At 66.1% G+C, this 21,055-nt stretch overlaps 6 protein-coding genes across 6 annotated transcripts; 5 read left to right on the plus strand and 1 right to left on the minus strand.

Annotated features, from left to right (window-relative positions):
- Positions 1-35: 35 nt before the first annotated feature.
- On the minus strand, positions 36-6,861 carry CHLRE_16g688863v5 (uncharacterized protein). The gene is made up of 16 exons (XM_043071641.1): positions 6,577-6,861; positions 6,108-6,225; positions 5,729-5,767; positions 5,348-5,416; positions 5,048-5,084; positions 4,610-4,666; positions 4,142-4,359; positions 3,772-3,878; positions 3,168-3,333; positions 2,646-2,824; positions 2,367-2,429; positions 2,123-2,182; positions 1,760-1,882; positions 1,405-1,646; positions 962-1,085; positions 36-904 (listed from the first exon to the last, which is right to left on the minus strand). Exons 1-16 carry the CDS (start codon positions 6,812-6,814, stop codon positions 243-245), a joined length of 2,502 nt encoding a protein of 833 aa, XP_042916310.1. The 5' UTR covers positions 6,815-6,861; the 3' UTR covers positions 36-242.
- Positions 6,862-6,961: 100 nt separating this feature from the next.
- CHLRE_16g688975v5 (uncharacterized protein) lies at positions 6,962-9,482 on the plus strand. The gene is made up of 5 exons (XM_001698857.3): positions 6,962-7,334; positions 7,455-7,562; positions 7,773-7,857; positions 8,010-8,113; positions 8,240-9,482. Exons 2-5 carry the CDS (start codon positions 7,455-7,457, stop codon positions 8,753-8,755), a joined length of 813 nt encoding a protein of 270 aa, XP_001698909.1. The 5' UTR covers positions 6,962-7,334; the 3' UTR covers positions 8,756-9,482.
- Positions 9,483-9,861: 379 nt separating this feature from the next.
- Positions 9,862-14,673, plus strand: CHLRE_16g689087v5 (uncharacterized protein). The gene is made up of 11 exons (XM_001698856.2): positions 9,862-9,946; positions 10,217-10,333; positions 10,548-10,637; positions 10,762-10,833; positions 11,045-11,092; positions 11,306-11,393; positions 11,763-11,962; positions 12,152-12,313; positions 12,554-12,703; positions 12,881-12,953; positions 13,265-14,673. Exons 2-11 carry the CDS (start codon positions 10,220-10,222, stop codon positions 13,327-13,329), a joined length of 1,062 nt encoding a protein of 353 aa, XP_001698908.1. The 5' UTR covers positions 9,862-9,946; positions 10,217-10,219; the 3' UTR covers positions 13,330-14,673.
- Positions 14,674-14,721: 48 nt separating this feature from the next.
- CHLRE_16g689199v5 (uncharacterized protein) lies at positions 14,722-15,703 on the plus strand. Its single transcript, XM_043071648.1, has 2 exons — positions 14,722-14,765; positions 14,846-15,703. The coding sequence occupies exons 1-2, from the start codon at positions 14,762-14,764 to the stop codon at positions 15,028-15,030; spliced, it is 189 nt and encodes a 62-aa protein (XP_042916311.1). The 5' UTR covers positions 14,722-14,761; the 3' UTR covers positions 15,031-15,703.
- A 68-nt stretch (positions 15,704-15,771) lies between these two features.
- CHLRE_16g689311v5 (uncharacterized protein) lies at positions 15,772-17,553 on the plus strand. Its single transcript, XM_043071652.1, has 2 exons — positions 15,772-16,031; positions 16,249-17,553. The coding sequence occupies exons 1-2, from the start codon at positions 15,900-15,902 to the stop codon at positions 16,876-16,878; spliced, it is 762 nt and encodes a 253-aa protein (XP_042916312.1). The 5' UTR covers positions 15,772-15,899; the 3' UTR covers positions 16,879-17,553.
- Positions 17,554-17,801: 248 nt separating this feature from the next.
- Positions 17,802-21,013, plus strand: CHLRE_16g689423v5 (uncharacterized protein). The gene is made up of 9 exons (XM_043071654.1): positions 17,802-17,996; positions 18,149-18,232; positions 18,338-18,429; positions 18,745-18,987; positions 19,353-19,466; positions 19,668-19,812; positions 20,094-20,140; positions 20,558-20,710; positions 20,925-21,013. Exons 1-9 carry the CDS (start codon positions 17,918-17,920, stop codon positions 20,955-20,957), a joined length of 990 nt encoding a protein of 329 aa, XP_042916313.1. The 5' UTR covers positions 17,802-17,917; the 3' UTR covers positions 20,958-21,013.
- Positions 21,014-21,055: the final 42 nt, after the last annotated feature.

The raw sequence follows: 21,055 nt of genomic DNA on the forward strand, positions 1-21,055 counted from the left end.
GTACGAAACTTCAACAATATCCCTGTGTTTAATTGAGTGCATGCTCGTTAGGACTTTGGGCGTCAAAATTGTTCGTCCCCTGTTTCTTTTCTCCCAGCAATTGCACGCTCGCTCAACTGCCAACGCACAACTACGTACAATTAAGTGGCGTTTCTATACCAGCACCGTCTAACCAGCAGAGGCGGGCGGTCAAGAAATTGTGCCCGTACGTCGGCCTGCATTTCCAGCTGCACACAGCCATATTACCCAAGGCTAATCACAGCTCCCGCCAGTGCAAAAGCAAACATCAACACCAACATATAAATCAAAGCCAGTGGACCCAGAGCGCTAATCAAGAGCGGCAGCAGCCACGCCTGCGCCGCAAGCCAGCCCCGTGCAGCCCCCGCCGCCGCCCCGCACGCGCCATTACTCGCGGCAACGTGGCAGGCAGCCGAGCCACCCAGCAGTGCAGCGGCGTCACAAGCCGCCGGGTGCACTACAACCTCAGCCGCTGTGCTCAGCGCCTCCGGCACGTCGGCGCCGGACGGTTGCAGCGGTGGCGCCCACAGCAGCAGCTGCGGCGGCAGTAGCGCCAGCAGCACACGCCGCAGTAGCAGCACCAGCGCCCCGCCCAGCCGGACCGCCAGCCGCAGCAGCGCCGCCGGCAGGGCCAGCTGAGGCGCCGCCGCCGCGGGCGCCAGCGGCTCGCCCCACGCCGCCCACGCCGCCACTGACGCCAGCGCCGCAATCACCGCCGCGCTGGCCACCAGCCGCCGCACCGGGCCGCCAGCCGCGGCCGCTGCTGCTGCTGCCGCTGCCGCCGCTGCGGCTCCCGCCTGCACTGCCGCGGTGCCGGGCGGCGGCACCACGCGCACCAGCCGCAGCCCGACGCCCCAGGCCCGCAGCAGCAGCAGCCGCCAGCCGCCTGCCAGCACCAGTCACGCGACAGCCGCCAGCGCGGCGGGCCCCACACCCGACCTGCCCGAAGCCGCCGCCCCGCGCCAGTGCGGCGCCTGTGGCGGCGGCGCGGCGCCTGTGGCGGCGGCCTCCGCCTGCGCCGCCTGGCTGAGGAAGGGGTTTATCTCCGCCACCACCTCCCGGGGGAGCTGCGGCCAACATGCGGGTGGGAGATGGCGTCAGCCGGTGTCAGGGGGTGGCGCCTAGGAGCCAGCTGGAGACACACACCACACCCGCGTGCTGCGGTATGCGTGTGTGGACCTGGCGACCTGCTCCCGAGCGCACACGCGCATGCACGCACGTGCGCGTGGTCCGCTCAAACGCATGCCCATACACATCCACCCAAACAGTCACACACTAAGCCACCCTGGGGCCTAAAATCCACGTGGCCCCACTAACTCCGAGTTCGGAGCCACGATCCCGCCCAACCCATCCCTCACGCCTCCCCCCTCCCCCGCCCCCACCCACCATGTCGCCATCAAACACGTATCTCCTGCACCCCGAGCCGCCGGGCCCAGGCAGCGCCGCCAGCAACGCCGCCAGCTCCGCCGCCGGCACCTGCGCACAGCGCGACAGCTCCAGCTGCCGCAACCCGCCGCCCCCATCCCCAGCACCCCCTCCAGCACCTCCATCGCTGAGCGCCGCTGCGGGCCCCGCCGGCGGCAGCAGCGCGGCCGCGCCTCCCGCCGCCCTCAGCAGCTGCTCCACGCCTGTCAGCGCGAGTGAGAGAAACGCACACAGGGAAAGGGTCGGTACTGCTCGAATGCGAATGCGAGGGCGCAGCACGCAAGGCGCGGGCCGCGGCCGGCGCTACAGTGCCTGCCTGCCAGTGTGATGTTGGGCAGGTCTGCGGCGTACAGGGTGACCAAGCGGCCGGCGGCCACGCAGGGGCTGGCGGCCAGGGCGCGCAGCGAGGCGTCGGTGAGGCGCGGGATGCCGCCCAGGCCTGAGGGGTGGGGGGCGCGGTGGGAGGGGCAGGGGGGGGCGTGTGGAAGAGAAGCGGGAGAGGTGGTTGCTGCAGCAGGGTGGGTGGTAGCTGTAGCTGGGTGGCGATGGGGACGTTCAAGCTGACGCCCCAACCCCCGGACCCTCAGACCGGTGGACCCGGGGGCAGCGCCCGCATCCTCTCCCCCCCCCCTCCCGCCTCTAGACCCCCCTTTCCCCTCACCCCCTCCCGCCCACCCACCCAGCATTTTCAGGTGGTGCAGGCGGCCCACTATGTCGGCCACATCGCAGTCCTCCAGGCCTGGGGGTGGGGCGGGGGCCAGGGGGGAATTCATTCCAAAACCCGGAAGTGGGGTGGGGCAGGGAAGGGGGCGGTGTGTGTGTGTGTTAGGCGCAGGGCGTCATGCTCTGGGTGGCTCTGCAGTTTCTCCAGCCTAACACCCGCCCCTGCCCCTACAACCTGCATTACACCCACCCACCCACACCTGCGAACCCCGAGAAGCCAAAGTCCGTCAGTCGCGGCAGTGCGGCCGCCACGGCGCGCACCCCTGCATGAAGGGAGCGAGGGCAGGCAGACGCGCCGGCCGTGGCGTGTGCGGCGGCGTGTGTGGCAGCGTGTACCGCACACCAGACACATGCCGTCACTGCATGTCCCTTGCCTTGCGCTTTCTTAACGTGCACATACACAGACGCACATACACAGCTCTTCCTCTGACAAAACCCAACTCGCCCAGCCCCAGCTCCCTCCCTCCCCCCCTGCCCACCCGCCGCCGTCATGCCCTCGGCGTAGCACACGTCCAGGCCCGTCAGGCTGCCGGCACACGCGCGGCCCAGCGCCGCCAGCAGGGCGTCGGTGAGGCGCGGGCAGCAGCCCACGTTGAGCGAGGCCAGGACGGCGCCGCAGCGGCCCAGCAGCGGCAGCAGGTCGGCGTCCGTCAGGGGGCTGCAGGCGTGGTAGGGGGGATTGTAAATATCAGCCCAAACTAAACCCAAACCAACGAAACCGGGAGTGCAGGCAGAGGCGTTAGTTGCGAGCGATAATACTTATGGGATGTGGGCCGAGGCGTCGCGGAGCAGCAGGGCGAGCGGCGCCGGCGATAAATGTCGCCGCCCGGGCTCGGGGAGGTGGTAGGGGGGCTGGGTGATGCAAATGATAGGGTATGGTAGTTTGGTGCATTGACGCATTGCATGCGCGCGTGGCTGGGTGCGCGCGTGCGTGTTAAGAGTGCCGGCCTCAGCGCTAACAGCGGCGCTGCCCCCACCTCCGCCTCCGCCCCGCCACTCACACCACTGCGCGCAGGTTGAGGTGCCTCAGGCGGCGACTGGGCAGCCGCCTCAGCGCCTCGCCCACCCCGGGGCCGCCCTGCCAGTTGCTGAGGCACAGCACCTCCAGCACGGAGCAGGCGGCCAGCGCGGGCGGCAGAGCCAGGTCGCCGTGGGGGGACCAGCAGCCTGGCAGGGAGCGGGGGGGGGAGCAGGGTGGTGGTGGGGGTGGCGGGGGGGAGGATGGGTGTGCATGCGGTCGGGTTGGCAGGCCAGCGGCCGGCACATATCCACACATGCCGCTGCCCTCGGGCGGCGGCTGCCAAGCGGGTCGAGGGCGTGCAGGGGCGCGGGTGACGCCACAGCTCTTCCGCGCCCCCAGCTCCTCCCTGCGCCCCCTCAAACCCAGTCCTCCGTCGCTTCCTGGCCTGTGCCACCTGCCTGCACCCCCCCCCGCCACACACACACACACACGGCAGCAGCGCTTCTGTTTCCTTGTGGGACTGGTTCAGAGTTAACCCCCCCACACACACACACACAGAAGCACACAAGCACACACACCCCAAGCACAACCCCCGCAGCCCCCCACCCCTCCATCACCCCCCCCCCACACACACACACACTCACCCGCCAGGTCCAGCAGCCTGAGGCTGCCCCCCGCGCGGCCCACCACCCCCAGCACCGGCCGCAGGTCGCCCACGTACAGCTGAGGGTGGGCGGGGCCGCCCGCGCCGCTGCACGGAAACACACAGAGACACATACACACACACGCAGAGAGACACATCGTGGGCAGGGGGTTAGCTGGCTGAGCACTCGGATGCCAGAGCGGTTCAGTAGGTCAAAGGGGACACCGGGCGTGGGCAGAGTCTACAGGGTGTTGATGCGGGCTGGCCCGGGCGACGCACACAACGCCCCCTGCCGCAATCCCCTGCGGCCCACACCCCACCCCGGCCCCGGGCCCAGCCCGGCCCCGGGCCCCCGGCCCCGCCCCACTCACGCCTCCGCGGCCGCCTCGCCCAGCCAGCCCAGCCGCAGCGACACCAGGCGGCACCCCCCGGCCTCCGCAGAGCCGCTGCCGCCACCGCCACTGCCGCCTCCACCGCCTCCGGCCGGCCCCTGCGGTGGCGGCGGCGGCGGCGGCGGCCCCGCCAGCCTCTCCAGGCAGTGGCCCAGCTCTGAGCCCAGTGAGGCCGAGTCCTGCAGGAACAGCAGGCCCTGGGGGGAGGGAAGGAGGAGGGAGAGGAGGGGAGGACCGAAGTGCTTGTGTGGGAGTGGGGTCCGGGACAGCCCGCATGCCGAGCAGTCAACACGTGCACACACACCAGCCATGCAACACCAACCAGGCTGCGCCGCCCTCCCTCCTCACTACCCGCGGCTGGTCATTCCTCCTGCTGACATGGCGAATCCACACATGCACACAACTCATCCCCCTCATACACACGCACGCACACACACACACACACACCTGCATGTCCAGGTGCTCCAAGCTGAGGCGGTGGCTCTCGGGAGTGTCAAACAGCTCCTGAGCGACGGAGGGGACCCGGGGGGGTGTGGGGTGTTAGGAGAGGGGAGGAGGAGGGGGGGAGGACGTGTTGGCCGCGCCCCAAGGCCGCCCCCGAGCGGATTGTGCATCTGACACGGCGGCCGCGGCTACCTCTCCACACAGCCGCTTGGACTCCACGAGCCCAGCCGCCCAGCCGCCCCCCCTTTGGGGACGGTGGAACCTCCACCCTACTGACGCCACCCCACCCCCTTGGGCTCATGCAGATACCCTCCCCTGCTCAAAAACACACATACACAACTACACACACACACACACACACACACACACACACACACACACACACACACACACACACACACACACACACACACACACATGCGCACCCACGATCGCGCGCACCTGTATGACTGCCAGCTCACACAGCCGCGAGCAGCCCCTGCACGGAGCACACACAGCACGGCATGACAAGACACACACACATGCGCATATGTGGAAAGCGCCGGTGCGATGTTTTTGGGACCCAAGGCCGCGTGTACCGGCGGCTCGTGCGTCACGTGCACGCAAGCGGCTCATTGACGGCGCGCTGCCGTCACCCGCACTGCCCCAGTGCCAACAGCCATACCTGTCTCGCACTGTCCCTACCGCCGCCCCGCCTCCGCCCCCCTTCATTGCCCCCCTCACCGCCCCCCTGCCCCTCACCTGACCACCAGTGACCTCAGCTGCGGGCAGTGGCGGCACAGCGCCCCCAGCACGTCCACACTGTACTGGCTGCAGAGGGGGGGCGGGCAGCCGAGGGGGAGCAGGGCGGTGTGTGAGGGGGGGGGCGGCATGAGGGCGAGATGCAGGCCAGCCGCATGCCACACAACAGCAATTGTACTGCGTGTTACGTGCCCGTGCACGCCCCTACACGTCCAAACCTGCCGCACAGAACCAGGGCAGACACCCGTGTCGCTGGTTACGTACTGGTATTGGTGAAGGCCCCGCCCCCACCCCCGGCCCCACCCCCACCCTCGCCCCCGCCCCCACCTGCAGCCCCACCCCCAGCCCCACCCCACCCCCGTCCCCGCCCCCACCCCCCACCTGCAGCCCGTCATGTCCAGGTGCACCAGCCGCGAGCACCTGCACAGCGCAGGCCGGGCCGTGTGTGTGTGTGTGTGTGTGTGTGTGTGTGTGTGTGTGTGTGTGTGTGTGTGTGTGTGTGTGTGTGTGTGTGGGTGTGTGGGTGTGTGGGTGTGGGCGCGGCACACGTGCACAGGTGCGGTGCGGCACAGGCGCGGGAGCCGTCACCGGGGCGTCCACTAGGCGGCACGTCCACTGGGCGGCACCGCCGCGTGCGGCGCGCTGCGAGGGGGTCGAACACCGCAGGGGCCGCACACACGCCCACACATGTCGACCCTTCCCCGTGTGCTTTCCTACCACACGCACACACGCACATATGCACACTCGCACACGCACTCGCCTGGCCAGGTAGTCCAGCCCGGTGATGTGCAGCCAGGGGCAGCCGCCCAGGTGCAGCGCCGACACGTGCCGTCCGTACTGCCGCAGCAGCCCGTCCAGCCGCTTGCCGTGCGCCGCGGCTGCGGGCGGGCGGAAGTTTGGGTCGGTGTATGGGAGATTGGGAGTGGGTGGGTGCGTAGGTTGAGGTGGTGGTGGCGAAGAGGGGAGCGGGCGACGGGCGGGGAAGGGCGGGCTGCTGTGCAGGCAGGCCTGGGTGTGCTGCAGCTGGGTGGCCCACGCCGCAACAGCATGACGCCGCACACATGACATAAAGGCCTTGGCAGCGTCATTGCTGGGTTCCATCACATGCAACGGTTTCAGGGATTGGGGGCAGCCGGCCCCCAACAGCCCCCCACCCTGACGTGGAGGGCACGGCGGGCACTCGACTTCCTAGGGGCCAGTCTGTCCCTGCCTGCACCTTGCCCGCTCACCCTCGCTGTAGCTCCATGAGCGCCCACGCTCATCTCCGCCAGCAATGCGCCAGTGCAAGGCCTCCCAGAGGTCACGCCGGTCCACAGCTGCGCGGAAATCCCTGGAGACGCACGCGAACGCGAGACGCGATCTAGGCTGTAGCTTTTCTGAGATGAGCTGTAGGAGCAGCGGGTTGCCAAAAACCTTAAGTGCAGAGGTCTCATCGAGAATCAGCGAGCTTTCCCCAGGTGTGTCCATTTGTCAGGAGTTTGCGCGTGCAAACACAAGATACACTGTACAGGGTTTCCATGCTTGTGAGCAACGTAGGCGCGGAAGGCGCCAAAATGGAGAATGACTGGATTCAGCCCCCAACTGTCGCCGAGCAGGCTTCCGCCAGGACTTGGGAAAGACTGCCACAGCATCACTTCTAGTAGAACTATTGATGCAGGTATCCGGGCAGGCCATCGCGCGGTCAAAGTCAGCTCCAACTAAAGGGAAAACCAGGAAGCAAAGCTGCTAACTTCCTTGCCTGCGCCGGCAGCCCACCGGCCTAGGTTAAGCTCATAGCGTTATGGCGCCAGAAGTGTCAAGTTTAGCGCCGGCGGTCGCTGTGGCGAAACCGGCATGCACTCTTGCGACAGTGGCGTTCTTGGCCAGCATACCCCTGAGGCTGCCCGTGTGGCTGGCCAGGTTTGCCCTGCGCGAAGCGCTCCGCGCCCTAGCGCAGTCGCAGTTCCTTACGGATATGTTGCGCGGCGTGTGTCGCCGACAAGGCCTGGTGCGTGGGTCTGGCAAACGGAGCCCCGGGCCCTACCTTGAATGACGCATAGCCCAGATCTTTACCTCTTGCTACACATCTATCCCCATGAGGAGCATCGATCATTATGCCGCCCTGCAGATGAGCGCGGCCCAGTTGCAGGACGCAGGCAGCCAGACCAGCCTGGACGTGTCGCGGCTACTGGCGCTATCGGAGGAGAACGAGGGCGCGGCGGCGGGGCTGCAGCAGGTGCGAGTGACAGTCCAACATGCTAGGAGGAGGGGGAGCGTGCCGATCTCATCTGGGTTAAGCAGGTTTGTGCTAGCCATGGTGGCAAGCGGCTTCATCTTCGGCAGTTGCATCGCTGGTAAAACCGCCAGCCGCCACTCACGGTCCGCCTTTTGCCCCACCACCCCCTTCTTCACCATTTGCCCGGCACCAACCCACCCGCCTGCACAGGCCCTGGTCGCGAGCCAGCGGCAGCAGTCAGCACTGCAGTCAGAGCTGCGGGCGGCGCAGGAGGCCATACAGCTCATGGTGCCGCGTGAGTGGCGCAGTCGTGCCGACTTTGCCTACATGTTTATGCGGCTCACACACGCAGAAGCCGCCGGATACACACCTACCGTACATGCATACCGCTTCTATGTCCAAACCCTGATACCTACACGCACTTGGCGCGCACCCGCTGGCGCGCAGGCATCCACGAGCTGCAGCAGCGCAATGGGCGGCTGTACGAGGCACTGGGCCGCGCCCACAGCGCCCTCGAGGCGGCGGCGCGGCAGGTGGCTGCGGGAGTGCAGGTCAGAGGGACAGAAGGGCCCATGAAGGGTAGGCCGCGAGGAGATGCCGATGGGAAGGGGCCCAGTGCCCGAGCTCCGTTTTCCGACCGTCAACCTGTATGTTGTACCGCCGCCTCCATCGCGCAGGTGGCCTCGGCCGCTGCTGGGGACGCAACGGCGCCGAGCACTCCCAGGGCCGACACCGCGTCACCGGCCGCGGCGCTGCGTGACGCGATGGCGGACGTCCGGCGGACCATGGCGGAGGAGGAGGAGGAGTGCGACGGCGGGGAGGTGGAGCTGCGGGGCGAGGGGCCGGCCTCGCCCATGCTGCCCGGTGGCGCCAGCGGCGGCAGCACACGCCGCCGGGACGACGCGGGCTTGTCGCCCGACCAGGCCTCCAGCCCCCTGACCGCCCGCCGCCGCAGCAGCACCCCCAACAGCAGCGGCGCGTCAGCGGCAGCGGCTGCCCTGGTCACCGCCGCCCTGCAGCGAGCCATGAGCAGCGCCGCCAGTACGCCACGGGGCGTGACGCCGCGGGGAGGTGCCGGCGCCGGTGCGGTGGCGTCAGCCGCAGGGCTAACGCCGCGGGGCGGCATGGGCAAGGCCGCTACTGCCGTGTCTTTGCCCCCGCTGCCCCTAGCCAAGATACGGGAAGCGGCATGAGCACCATCTGCATGCAGCATGGCGTGTCTGCTGTTCGTCAGCTGCTGCGCGCGACGGAGCTCTGCCTGGGGCACGGTCCAAGGGTTATGCTGTCCCTGATAAACGTAACCCGCAAATGCCGCGCGTTGCTGCGCACGTGGTGGAGTGTGCCGTCGCGGGGCCATCAGCCCCAGCCTTCACCGTGGCAACCCGTGCCGCTGGCATGATGATGACCCAAGCACGGATTGCGGGCTTTGCTACCCATTGGCTACCCATGGCCGCATGGGACGGGAACTGGCGCTTGCAGGAGCCGGGGTGCGTGCGTGCACTGTTAGCGTGATCATGTCGCACGAGTCATATGCTGACGTGACAATATAGGTGCGGCAGTCATATGTGCAATATGGGCTCGAAGGCATTTGGCGTGTAGGCGGGGCAGCAACATTGCTGAGAAAGCCTGTCGTAGAAGGGCAGGAAACAGTGGGGCGCTGCAAGGCGTCTTAACAATGGCACTGTCAATGTTACAATAAGGCCCTGGGCCAGCGTGCTTGCTGCGAGCGCAGTGACAAACAAAGGTGATTCGAAGTGCTTGGGGTGAAGCTAATGCTGGCATTGTCCAGGTGGGTTGCCGACCTGGTGCTGCCGCAATCGCACACCACTGCCGCAAGGTTGCATCCGGCCCAGATGGCGTACTCATGGGCGGATATGCGGCGGCGCATGTTAGCATATGATCATGTAAGCCTGCAACAGTGCAACATGATCATATGATGCCGTGTCAGGGATTACGAGGTTCAGTCATCCAGGGCCAGGGCACCAGGGACACATAGCAGCAAAGTGACTGCGGGGCCCACCTGTCCAGGGCCCACCATGTGCATGTTCGGCAGTCGGCACACCCCTCCTGAATGCTCGTTGGCTCAATCCACAAACCAAGAGGGGGTGGGTGCAAGGCTGCATGCGGAAGAGCGGAAAGGCGTGCTCTGGAAGTGAGAGCGGGCTGGCAGCGGGCGAAGGCGCCGCGAGGAGGGGGAGCGGAAGGGCGCATGGCGGGGGGTTGAATCCGGATGCGGCGAAGCGCTGGGCGCCAGGGGTACAAATTCCACTCCGGACTACTATACGTACAATTCCTGATAGCTGCTTGGATAGAAACACACAGAACACAGGGCCTCAAGGATCCGCTGCAACACCCAAGACCTTTGCGCCAAGCAGCCGCAAGAAGTGAGTGGTATACTGGTGGAACATGGTGTCGTCGTGCAGGCATCGCTTGCGGGGACTGTATTTGCACCGGAACAAGAACCCTGGGAGCCATCTGGGCCCGGCGCGCTCCCGCGAAGTCGCGCCGCTGTCGCGAGGGGCGCAGAGCTGTGCGCCTTATAACATGTTGTGCACTTGACTTCGATAGTGCGACCGTTTGCATGCTCGCGCTGCATTAAGGAAACTTCGCCACTTGACGGGGGCCCGGTTTTCTGCTCGCGCGGAACTCCACAGACAATGGCGGACGCGGCGGAACATGCACTGGGTAAGGACCCGATCGAGGTCGTCAAAGCGGAACTGGCGGACACACCTGTCGCTGGTGCCGTGAAGCAGGTCGCGAGCGAGATGAAGGTGCGGCAAGTCTTCCTTCGTGTGGGACTTTCTGCTGTCAGCTTACTGTGTTCAGTAAGATTCTTTAGCATGTTGCCAAGTGAAAACGAGGCGCGGAAGGATGCCTCAGCAGCCGCGAGCTGTCCACGGCTGCTCACAACCCCTGCGCGCCTGCGTTAACCCCCGGAAAACGGCACGATGCTCGCTTGACATGTCCCTCTACCGTCCATTTCAGACGGCGTTTGGCTCCCCGCAGCCGGAGCCGCTGCCGGAGAAGCCCGCCCCCGTGCCGGCGGCCACTCCGGAGGTCAACCCCGCAAAGCAGGTGCGGCGAGGCAGCAGCAACGTGCTGATTCTCGATCAAGTGATGGCCACGCAAAGCCCTTTCAATGCCTCCTGCCATATTGCTTACCAACCGCCACTGTGTTGTTGTTTGCGTCACCCTGCAGCTGAACTTCACCAACCTGAACCCCGCCACGCCCTCCACGCCGCCCATGGTTGGCGCGGTCGGCAGCGAGGACGTGAGTATGTTGCGGCCAGGCGCGGTGGTTGTGGTGGTGGGGCTAATGGGAGGGGACAGTGAAGATGGCGACTATGTGCGCATGGGGAACAGGTGTTGCGCACGGTACACCAGGAGCAGCAGGGGCCGTCTGTTGGCGGCTGACGCGGCAGGCCCCGAGGGACTGTGATTCCGACTTGCCCTGTGGGTCCGCCGCGCTGCCCGTCCCGCAGGTGGACTACGTGGTGTTCATCAACGAGACCCTCATGTGGACCAACAAGGTGGGATGCCGGGGCGAGGGAGGAGAGAGCGGGGGATGGGGGAGGCACGCACGGGTCGGCAGCACGGCTGATGATAGCTTCGGGGCTTCCCCCCCGCACCACCTGCCTTGCTGCCTCCGCCGCCATGTGCGTGACACGCCCGCGCCCGCGCCACGCATGCCGCCCACACTCTAGTCCTCGACTGCTCCTCCCGTGGCGCACTGCTGGCTGCAGGTCCGCTCCACCTTCTACTTTGTGGCTGGTCTGCTGGCCTGGGTGGTGGTGCGCGCCGTGAGCAAGTCCGACACAACCCTGTTCACCGGTGAGGGCGGGTGGGGATGGAGGCGGCGGGCAGCTTGGGAGGTGAAGGGCACAGTAGGGGCCGGCGCACAGTAAAGGGAGCCGCCACAGTGGATGGGTCGTGGCGCTTTGCAGGCGGCCGTGCGGGTGCGTACGCAGTGCGCAACCGTACATGTTTGGGAGGGATGCATGGTTGCAGCCCCTGCATCGCATCTGCTCTCGCCCAGGGTCCGCGCAACACTTCACGCACCAGGCTCCCAACTTAGCATTGCATGCTATGCGGCCAACCGCTGCTGCCGCCCGCTGCTGCCTTCCACACTCTCCGTCGCCCCCCATATTCATGAATGCCACCTCCCCTCCTGCTACCTCCCCCGCCTCCTGCCCTGTCCAGGCCTGTGCTACGTGCTGCTGGCCTCGCTGTTTTGGAACTTCCTGCGCGCCGCCATGGCGCCCGCCTACGCCGCCCGCTGCACCTGGGCGCACAGCGCCGTGACGCGCTTCCTGGTGGCCAGCGCCACTGCCACCCTCAACGCCGCCGCCGCGCTGCACGACCGCCACCTGCACGGCATCGACCCGCTGCACACGCTGGAGGTGCGGCGGGGGCAGTGGGGAGGGCGTGGGGCGGGGGGGGGGAGGAGGGGTATGGGCCTCTTGGAATATCTAGGGCTGGCTTGGAGGGCTCAGCTGCGTTTGTGCAACGAGCGAGGCCGGCTTGAAAAGGAACGGAAGCTCGTGCAATACGGTACCAGGTGATTTCTGGCCCTCCTCCCACCTGTGCAGGTCGGCCTGGGCCTGTGGGTGCTGTCGCTGCTGGGCCGCGCGCTGCCGTTTGTGACGCTGCTGCTGCTGCTCCACATCGGCGCCTTCACGCTGCCGGTGGCCTACAAGTTCAACAAGGGCCGCGTGGACGGACTCATCGCTGACGTGTACGGCAAGGCGCAGGTGGGAGGCGGCGGGCTGGGGGCGCGGGCCTGAGCCTGGCGGTGGCAACGGGACCATTCCTACCTGCCGCGCAACACAACCAGCGCACGCGTCGTACCTGCTTCCTGCCTCGCCATGCATAGCACCCGTGGGCCCGCTTGCCCCTGCACCTTGCGATCCCGGTCCTTCAACGCCACTACTCGTCCCTGCGCCCCACCCGCCACGCTGCGCCCCCACCCGCCACACTCCCGCGCTGCCCAGGCCCAGTACGAGAAGCTGGACCGGCGTGTGCGCGCCACCGCGGTGCTGGTGCCCATGGCGGTGCTGTTCGTGCTGCTGCCCACCCTGGACCGCGTGGTGGCCGTGTTCATCTGCCTGGCGTACGGCCGCGTGTGGGCCAAGCCCGACGAGGTGGGTGGCCAGGGCCAGGAAGCAAAAGAATGGGGCTTGGGCCTTTGCCTTCGCGCGCCAGCAGCTGCATGAGCCAAGTAGCATGTCTGCATGTACCTCACTTGCGTCGTCGTTGCTTCTGAAAGCTCTCCCCGCTACTGTTACACGCGCTCTGCTCATGTCGCGCACCGCCCGCAGTTTGCCAGCTTCCAGAAGAAGCGGCTGGAGCCGGTGGGCGCCACCCTGCACAAGGCCATGACGCCGCTGACCGGTGGGTGGGGCCGGGGCGGGTCGGGTGCGGGCCGGTGTGCGGCTTGGGGCTGGGGGAGTTCAGCCGATGGCAAATACCGCGAGACCCAGGACACGTGAACACCGGAGTAGAAGGGCCCTTGGGCGTGGGGGTAAGCGACTGCAGGTAAAACTATTGGGGCGAACCCAGACTGACTGGCGGGACTTGTGGGAAGTAGTGTTAGATAGCCCGCGTACGTACAGTATGCAGTTTTGGCGATGCGGTCAGCAAGTGGCTGGACAGGCCGACCTCGCACCTGTGCCTCACGCCATCTCGCCTGTGCCTGCACGCAGGTACGGTCGCCACCACCCTGAACAAGTACGAGATCACGCCCACCCCCCGCAAGAAGAAGATCTAGAGCACTCACTCCGACCTGGCTTGCACTGTGGCCGCTGCTGCATCAGTCATCCCCAGCTTAGCGCTTGCGGTCGGGCAGGCGCGGCTGGCTGGCCTTTGTGCCAGTGGCTGACAGCGCCTACCCGTATGTGGCTGTGGGCAGCTGCGGGGTGCATTTAATTGACGTGGCACTTGAAGTGGTGTGTCGCGCTCAGGCATCTTGAGGGAGTGAGGGGCAGGCATGTTGCTGAGCGTGGGTGTGCACGTGTCGAGTATGCGCAGTGATTGGGTTTGCACCGGAGTGATGCAGGTGCTTCGTCACGGCCTGCACCGGGTCATGTGTGGTACGGTTGTGCGCCTGTGTCGTGCGTGCTGTTGTATTTGTGTGCTGGCAGTTGCGCGGTGGGTGCGGTGCCTGCTGGCTGCACCTGTTGATTGAGAGGCGGTTAATGGGTATTCCATTCCTTAACTTACACGTGTGCGTCAATGCGCGTCTCTGGCTGAACCACCCCGGCTGGTGGCCAGTTGGATAGCCCGTCCTGCTGTTTCTGAGGTACATGGTTGGTTGTGATGTTGGCACACCGCGTTCGTTGGCCGCAGCCACGGGTGGGGGACATGAGGGCCCCTGTGGAGCCGGACGCCTTGTTCACAGGCGCGTGAGCAGCTCCATGTAAGCTCTATGGCTCCAACTATGCAAGATGTGGCTCTGTATGGGCGGACTCTGCCAGCGTGGGCGAGGCCTGACTCGGCAGAAACAAGGAATGGCATCTTCATGGGGGCGCGTCGTAGCGGCGCGTGCTGGTCGTGTCCGTGTGGCGGGTAAGCAAGCCCATGCGTCGAAGCCGCCGTCGGAAGGCACGTGCAATCCACCACCACACATTTAGCGGTGACAGCTTGTGTGGAAACGTGAACGGGCCCGATGGTGTGCAGATTGCAGAAGCAATCTGCAAGGGGCCCAGGTCGATGCGGGTTTTCTGGATTGACTCGTGCCTTGGTGAATATCGGCCGGTTTGATGATGCCTTGCGCCTCCGTCTATACCTCACGACCCTTGGCGCCGTGTTGCAAGTCAATTGCAGGGTCTACCAAGTGCGGGGCCATTCGCTGGTCCACGGCGACGCCAGGGGCAGCCAATGACAGGTGGGGCCGGGCAAGTAGAGTTCGTTTGCCACTTGCCGCTTGTTTGCTATGCGTCTGACTCGCTGACGTTGCCTAGGTGCCCTTGGCCATCATGGTTGGAATCCTCGCTTCGGTCATCCTTGGCGGCTTGGCCTTCTGTGGGCGTCCGCGCGCAGGCGACGGACCAGGTGCAGCTCATGTGGTTGTGGGGCGCAGCAACGGTCGTGACGGCGGTACTGTACTCGGGAAGGTTACAGCGACAACGTCGCTGGCTCCGCCGCCGGCTTGGTTCCCTCCTTCCAGCTGGCGAAAGCCGTCTTCGCGATCCTACTCAAGTATGGGCACACGACGGCCCGTGCTGGTGCGCATGTTCAGCGGCGTCCAGCGGCGGACCGTGACCTGGTTCCGCTGGCCGACCCAGGGAAGGGGGACGGGGGAGTGACGGTGACGGCGCTGGGGCTGAGCCCGCTGCCGGCCGCCGTGCTGGCGGCGCTGGGCGACCTGGCCAGCGGCTGGCTGGCGCCGGCGGTGGCAGCGGCGCGCGGCCGTCAGCAGCAGCGGCTGCTGGTGCCCGCCCACCTGCACAACCAGCAAGCATTTCTCTGAACTGGGTGGTGGGTGCGGCCCTACCTGAGGGACTGTGGCTGCTGGGGCATTTGGAGGGTGGCGGCGCTGGCAGTTAATGACGGCAGCTAGCGCGGGGCGGCGTGAAGCACGTGAAGTGTGTGTTGACGCGAACTGCCTGGCCGCAGCGGTTACTTTGGTGACCAGACATGCAGGATGAGTACGTGCATGTTCGTCGCTGCTGATGCTGCTGTGCTGCCGGTTGTGCTCTTGTTGCTATTTCTGGCGGGCCTGCTTCTTTGTCTGAGTCTGTCAGCCAAGGCACGGGCATTGCGTTTCTGACATCTGCATTGACCGTGTGAAACTGTGTTCCTTACGTTCAAAGCTACACGTCGTCCGTGGTGCTGCTGGGTCTTGCATTACTGCATTGCGAGCGGGGATGTTCTTTTCTAGTCTGTGCCCTCGGTTAAGTTGCGATCGTCTCTCCTGCAACTGATACTTCTTTAGACATCGTTGTGATGGCAAGGCTTCCGCTGGCGTGTTGATGTCCGGAGCCATTCCAGGGAAGTGAAACCGGATGGGTCGGGTTTCGTGTGAAGGCATGCCAAGGGCCGGCATGGCCTACTTGATTCAATTTACGAGAATATTGTTGACAGCCATAAATCTAAGTCACCACTGCAGCGAAAGTAGTAATACGCTGTAAGACTTGGCCCTGTTTGGCTGCTATCTGTACTTGCGACTATTCGATAATTTGACTGTATCAAACAAAGAACAACATCACGAGACGCGTACATTTTCTGCTGCACAGCGCACAAGTAGCTGTGGGCGTATTTGTGCGCCGCCCTTACTGACAAGCATACGCATTCGCTTGAAAGCAAATCATCTTGCGTCACGCAAAGCGCATTCATACGATGGCTCCCAAGCGGACACTGCCGCCAAAGCAGCCAGTTGAGCCTGCGTCGGACGACTCTGACGACGATGCGCCGGAGGAGGTGACCGGCACGCAGGCTCGCGAGGAGGCCATTCAGGCGCGGATGCAGGAGGTGGGTGGCGCCGAGGTTTTCGGAAAGGGGAGTACGGTCGACGTCGGCTGCACGAAAGCGGGTGCCCTGGGTGCCCCGGTGCCGTGCGTCCTTCATGCCGGTGTGGCGCTGTCATCCCAGTCGCATAGCCACCCAGGAGTCACCTGGCCTCCACACACATACCGCTCTTCTGGGTAAATCTTACCTGTAATCAGCGTCTGATAAAACACCCCCGCAGAAGCAAACAGTGGCTGAGAAGCGGCGAGCGGAGGCGGAGAAACGGCGCACGCGCACGCAAGCGGCGCAGGCGGCGGCAGCGGCCTCGGGCAAGCGGCCGCGAGCAGCAGCAGAGGAGGAGGAGGAGGACGACGAGGAGGAGGAGGATGACGAGGAGGAGGAGGAGCTTGATGACGAGGAGCTGGCGCTGCTTGGGGGCGACATGGGGTCGGGGTCGGATGAGGAGGGCGATGAAGGGGAGGACGAGGAGGAGGAGGACGACGAGGAGGACGAGGAGGCGGGGGCGGCCGGGTACGGGGCGGCGGCGGGCGGTGAGGACCTGCTGCCCGAGTCGGTGCTGGCGGCGGTGGCGGAGCGGGAGGTGCGGCAGGCGGCGGCGGAGCAGGAGCGCGCGGCGGCGCTGGCGGCCAACCGGCGGGCAGCCAAGCGCGCCGCCAAGAAGGCTCGCCTGGTGGAGGTGCGGCAGGGCGTGGTGGCGGTGGCGGTGCTGCCCAAGATCAAGGCGGGGGCGGGCCAGGCGGGGGCGGGTAGCTTCATGCGGGAGGCGCTGTACGGCAGCGGTCGGATACGGAGGAGTGTGGACGCGCTGACTCGCAACCGGCGCGGGCCGTCCTCCAAGTTTGTGCGGTAGCCTCTGAGCGGTGGTCGGGGGGGGGGGCGAAGGACGGCGGGGCGGAGGTTTGAATGGTGGCAAAGGCAAGGGAAGGGAGGCAGGGAGCGATGGACAGCGTTTACAGATGTGGGGAAAAGCTTACACGTGAGCAGGTAGGTGCGATGGTGGCGGAGGAGGCCATACCTGACACGACTACTTGATGGTGACATTTCTCAAGCGGCCGGGGCCCCAGGGGTGATGTGTATAGCTGGCTCCAGTTTTGCCGGGGTTGAGCGGGGCAAGAGGCGTGAATGTGAAGCACCGACGGGTGGTAGTTGGAAAGCGGATAACGGGCATGGCGTTTGCGCACATGTAGTGACGCAGCGACGGACTTGCCGCATGGCCATGACGACTGCGCGGCCTCGCAGCTGCTGCTTGCTGCTGCGCCGTCCTGGCAGCCGGGGCGCCTGGCGAGGCGACAGGCCCCAGACTAGCAGACAGATACCCTGGGTCCAGGCCTCCAGGGCTAGTGTTCAGTACGGTGACAAGTACTAGCGGCCGCTGCTGCTGGCTGCTGGTGTCCATTGTAGGCCATTGTCCAGCGCGTCACGATGCAGCGGGATGCTGCGGCATGCGGGAGTGTGGGATCCTCCGCATGTAGGCAGCGGGATGCTTGGGAGCTACATGCAGCCGCTGGGAACGAGGCCCATGACAGCGCCAGGGTAGGGTTTTGGGGCCAGTCCACAGACCACACCGCTATCGCCCAACCAATGCGCTGGGGCAGCAGGAGAGAGGCAGCAGACATGCTAGCCACAAGGCGCATGGCACACGGGCCACAGCAACCTAGGTATCTAGACGGAAAGCTCAGGCGTGCCGGGCTGATGAGGGAAGCTGCGCATGACAGGGGGCTGCATGCGGCATCGACATGCAGGTCTGCAGGTGTTGTGCCAAGAGACCAGCGAATATAGGCAGACCTGCTGAAGCATCAGCTAGTGAGCAGTCATTGCACCACGTCTAACCCGTTGTGGGGCTGCCGCGCGCGGGGCGTGCACCATCAGTTTGTGAAACGTGACTCAAAATGGTCGCTATAGGCAAGAGCGTTAGTGTTTCAGGGTTGCTAGTGTTTGGCACAACAACATCATTGCTTGCAAAGATTGGTGAGCGCGGGCAGAGCGCTTGGCGGGCCAACGAAACCCGCATGCCTGCACGCCGGGTCGCCGCCTGGGCGTTGGCGCTGCTGCCGCTTACTCATTCATAATCATGGATTGTTTAAACTGTATATTGTGAACATTTCGGCGCCGGAATGCAGTGTATGAGCTCAAGAGCGTCGGCAAGGATGGCGAGGAGAAGTACTTTCGCAAGCCCTGGGCCATGACAACGCTCATGTTCCTAGGTAAGGGGCATTGGGCGCCGCCAGGGAGCAAACTCGGGTTTCCGAGAACCCTTACTGACAGCCTGACACACTCGCCTCCGCGGCGCTCCGTGTGTGCGTGCGCAGGCATGTCGTTTTGCCTGCCGCTGGCCTACTACCAGGAGCGGCAGGCGCGGAAGGCGCGCCGGGAGTCTGGGGTGGAGGACCCCCTGCTGGAGGTGTGTGTGGGGGGGGGAGATGGGGGTGGGGGAGGGGGAGGGGGAGGGGAAGGGGGACTCTGCAGGGGTGTAGAGAGGGCAGGGCTAAAGGCAGGGTGGTGTGTATGTGCAGTTATGGAGAACGCAGTGACGCACAAGTTCTTGCAACACATGCCGCCCCCCCGCTCCCACCTCCGCCTCTGACACTGGGTGCCGAACCCCTCCTTGACCCTTGGACGACCGCATTCCCCACCCACCCCCGCCTCCGCCCCCGCCCCACCCCGCTCTCCCGCCCGCCTCATTCCCTCCTCTCCCTCTCCCTCCCTCTCCCCCCAGGCCGGCTCCGAGTCGGGCGGCGGCTCCAAGCGCTCGGCACTGCGCGAGGTGGCGCTGCTGGCGCTGCCCACGGCCTTCGACCTGGTGGCCACGGTGCTCATGAACGTGGGCCTGCTCTACGTCACCGCCTCGGTGTACCAGATGATGCGCGGCGCCGAGATGCTGTTCGCCGCCGCCTTCGCCATCACCTTCCTGGGCCGCCGCCTCAACCGCTTCCACGCCATGGGCATTGTGTGCTGCGTGGTGGGTGGGATTGGGGGGCGGGGGGGGGTTACATTCATGATTATTTAAGAAGTGAAGGCGTAGCCAGGAACAGTAGCATAGCAGACGCGTGGGGGGTGGGCCGGGTGGAGGGGGTCGTGGAGCTGTGTGGGTCGGTGTTAGTTCATTTGGATGGGTGTAACTTCGAATGCTTATGTGCGTGTGGGTGGCAGCGGGTGGGGCTGTGCTCAGGCAGTGGCGGTGATGGGAGCAGGGTGCGCAATTTGGTGGAGCCTGGTGTGTTTGGCTCTGACGAGACGTGCCCCCCTCGCCGCCGTCGCCTTCCTCCGCCCCCTGCCCCCTGCCCCGCAACCGCCTGCCGCCCCTGCTCCCCCCCCTCTCTTCAGGTGGGCATCTCGCTGGTGGGCACCAGCAGCATCCTGAGCGGCGAGGGCAGCCGCACGCACGTGGTGTCCACGCAGCAGATGCTCATGGGCATGGGGCTCATCATCACCAGCCAGGTGGGGAGGGGTGAGGTGGAGGGCTGGCCGCGCTGGCGCCACATACGGTACACAACACCATGGTCCTGCCCTCCACACCACAGCGGCGATTGCCGCCTCCCGCTGTCTGTCCAAGTTGCCCACCGCCTCCTGGCCTCCCCTGCTCCCCGACCTCGGCCTCCCCCCGCCTCCCCCCCCCCCCGGCCTCCTCACCCCCTCCAGGCCGTCCAAGCGGCGCAGCTGACGTTTGAGGACTTCTTCATGGCCGACCTGAACATCCCCGGAGTCAAGATCGTGGGCTTCGAGGGCGTCATTGGCGCCGCCGCCACACTGGGGCTGCTCATGCCCATCGCCTACTTCCTGCCGGGTGAGGGAGCGGGGGGGCGGGGAGCGGGGCGGGGGCAGGAAGAGGGGGGGCTGGGAGAGGGGTGGCGGGGAGGCGGGGGGCCCCCCCAGGCAGTGGGGAAGTACGGGTTCTTGTGAGATGGAGGACATGGAGAAATGGGGAATGCCCAGAAACCAGGGCTCCAGATGCTCACACGTACACACACACACACACACACACACGCACACGCACACACACGCACACGCACACACACGCACACGCACACACACGCACGTGACACACACGCACACGCCCCCCTCCAGGCCCCGAGGGTGAGGGCATCCACGAGGACATGGCGGACACGTGGGCGGTGAGCGAGGGGGGGAGGGGGGGAGGCCGGGGGCGGGGAGCGAGGGAGCGAGGAGGGAGGGTGAAGGGGAGGGCATGCGCTGCAGGCTCCTGGAGGCAGTGGGCGATGCGGCGGGGTAGCCAGTCATGTGCCGTGGGGGTCGGGAGCGGGCGGTGGCGGCACGCAGCAGGTGCGCAGCTCGCACCTGCTGCCGTACACACCCCCGGGCACCCAGCATGCCCGCGCCTGTCGCCGCCTCCTGTCACCACCTCCTTGCAACCTGAGCACCAGAGGCCCCTCAGGCCCCCCGCATCTCTTGTGCAGTCCTGCCATCCGCCTCTTCGCCCCTCCCGCCTCGTCACCCTCCTTCCCCCTGCCTCCCCACTGCCTCTCCCCCTTCCTTCCCCCCCCCCCCCGCCTCCCTCCCTCCCCCACCAGATGATCCGCAACAGCCGCGCGCTGCAGGCCGTACTGCTGGTGGACGCCGCCGCGCTGCTGCTGTACAACGTGGCCGGCATGGCGGTGACGGGGCACCTGGGCGCCGTGTTCCGCACAGTGCTGGAGACCATGCGCACGCTGTTCGTGTGGCTGGTGCGTGGGGGAGGAGGGGGAGGAGGAGGAGGCGGGGTGGGGGAGAGATGACTGGGGAGCGGGGGGGAGAGGGAGGGGACGGAGGGGGAGGAGGCGGGGGGGGGGAGGAGGAGGGGCGGGGGGGGGGGGCGAGGGACTGGGAGCGGGGGAGGAGGGGAGGAGGGGGGGAGGCGGAGGGTGTGGCGGAGATGTGTGCTGGTGGGTGTGGCCGTAGGGCCAGGGTGTGTGTGGCGCGGGACAGGCCTGATGGGGTTGGGGCCGGGTCTGACGCCACAGCAGTCGGGACCCCGAGCACCCGTCCCGTACACACACACACACACACACACACACACACACACACACACA

The sequence above is a fragment of the Chlamydomonas reinhardtii genome, chromosome 16, assembly GCF_000002595.2.
Source record: "Chlamydomonas reinhardtii strain CC-503 cw92 mt+ chromosome 16, whole genome shotgun sequence".
NCBI lineage: Eukaryota > Viridiplantae > Chlorophyta > Chlorophyceae > Chlamydomonadales > Chlamydomonadaceae > Chlamydomonas > Chlamydomonas reinhardtii.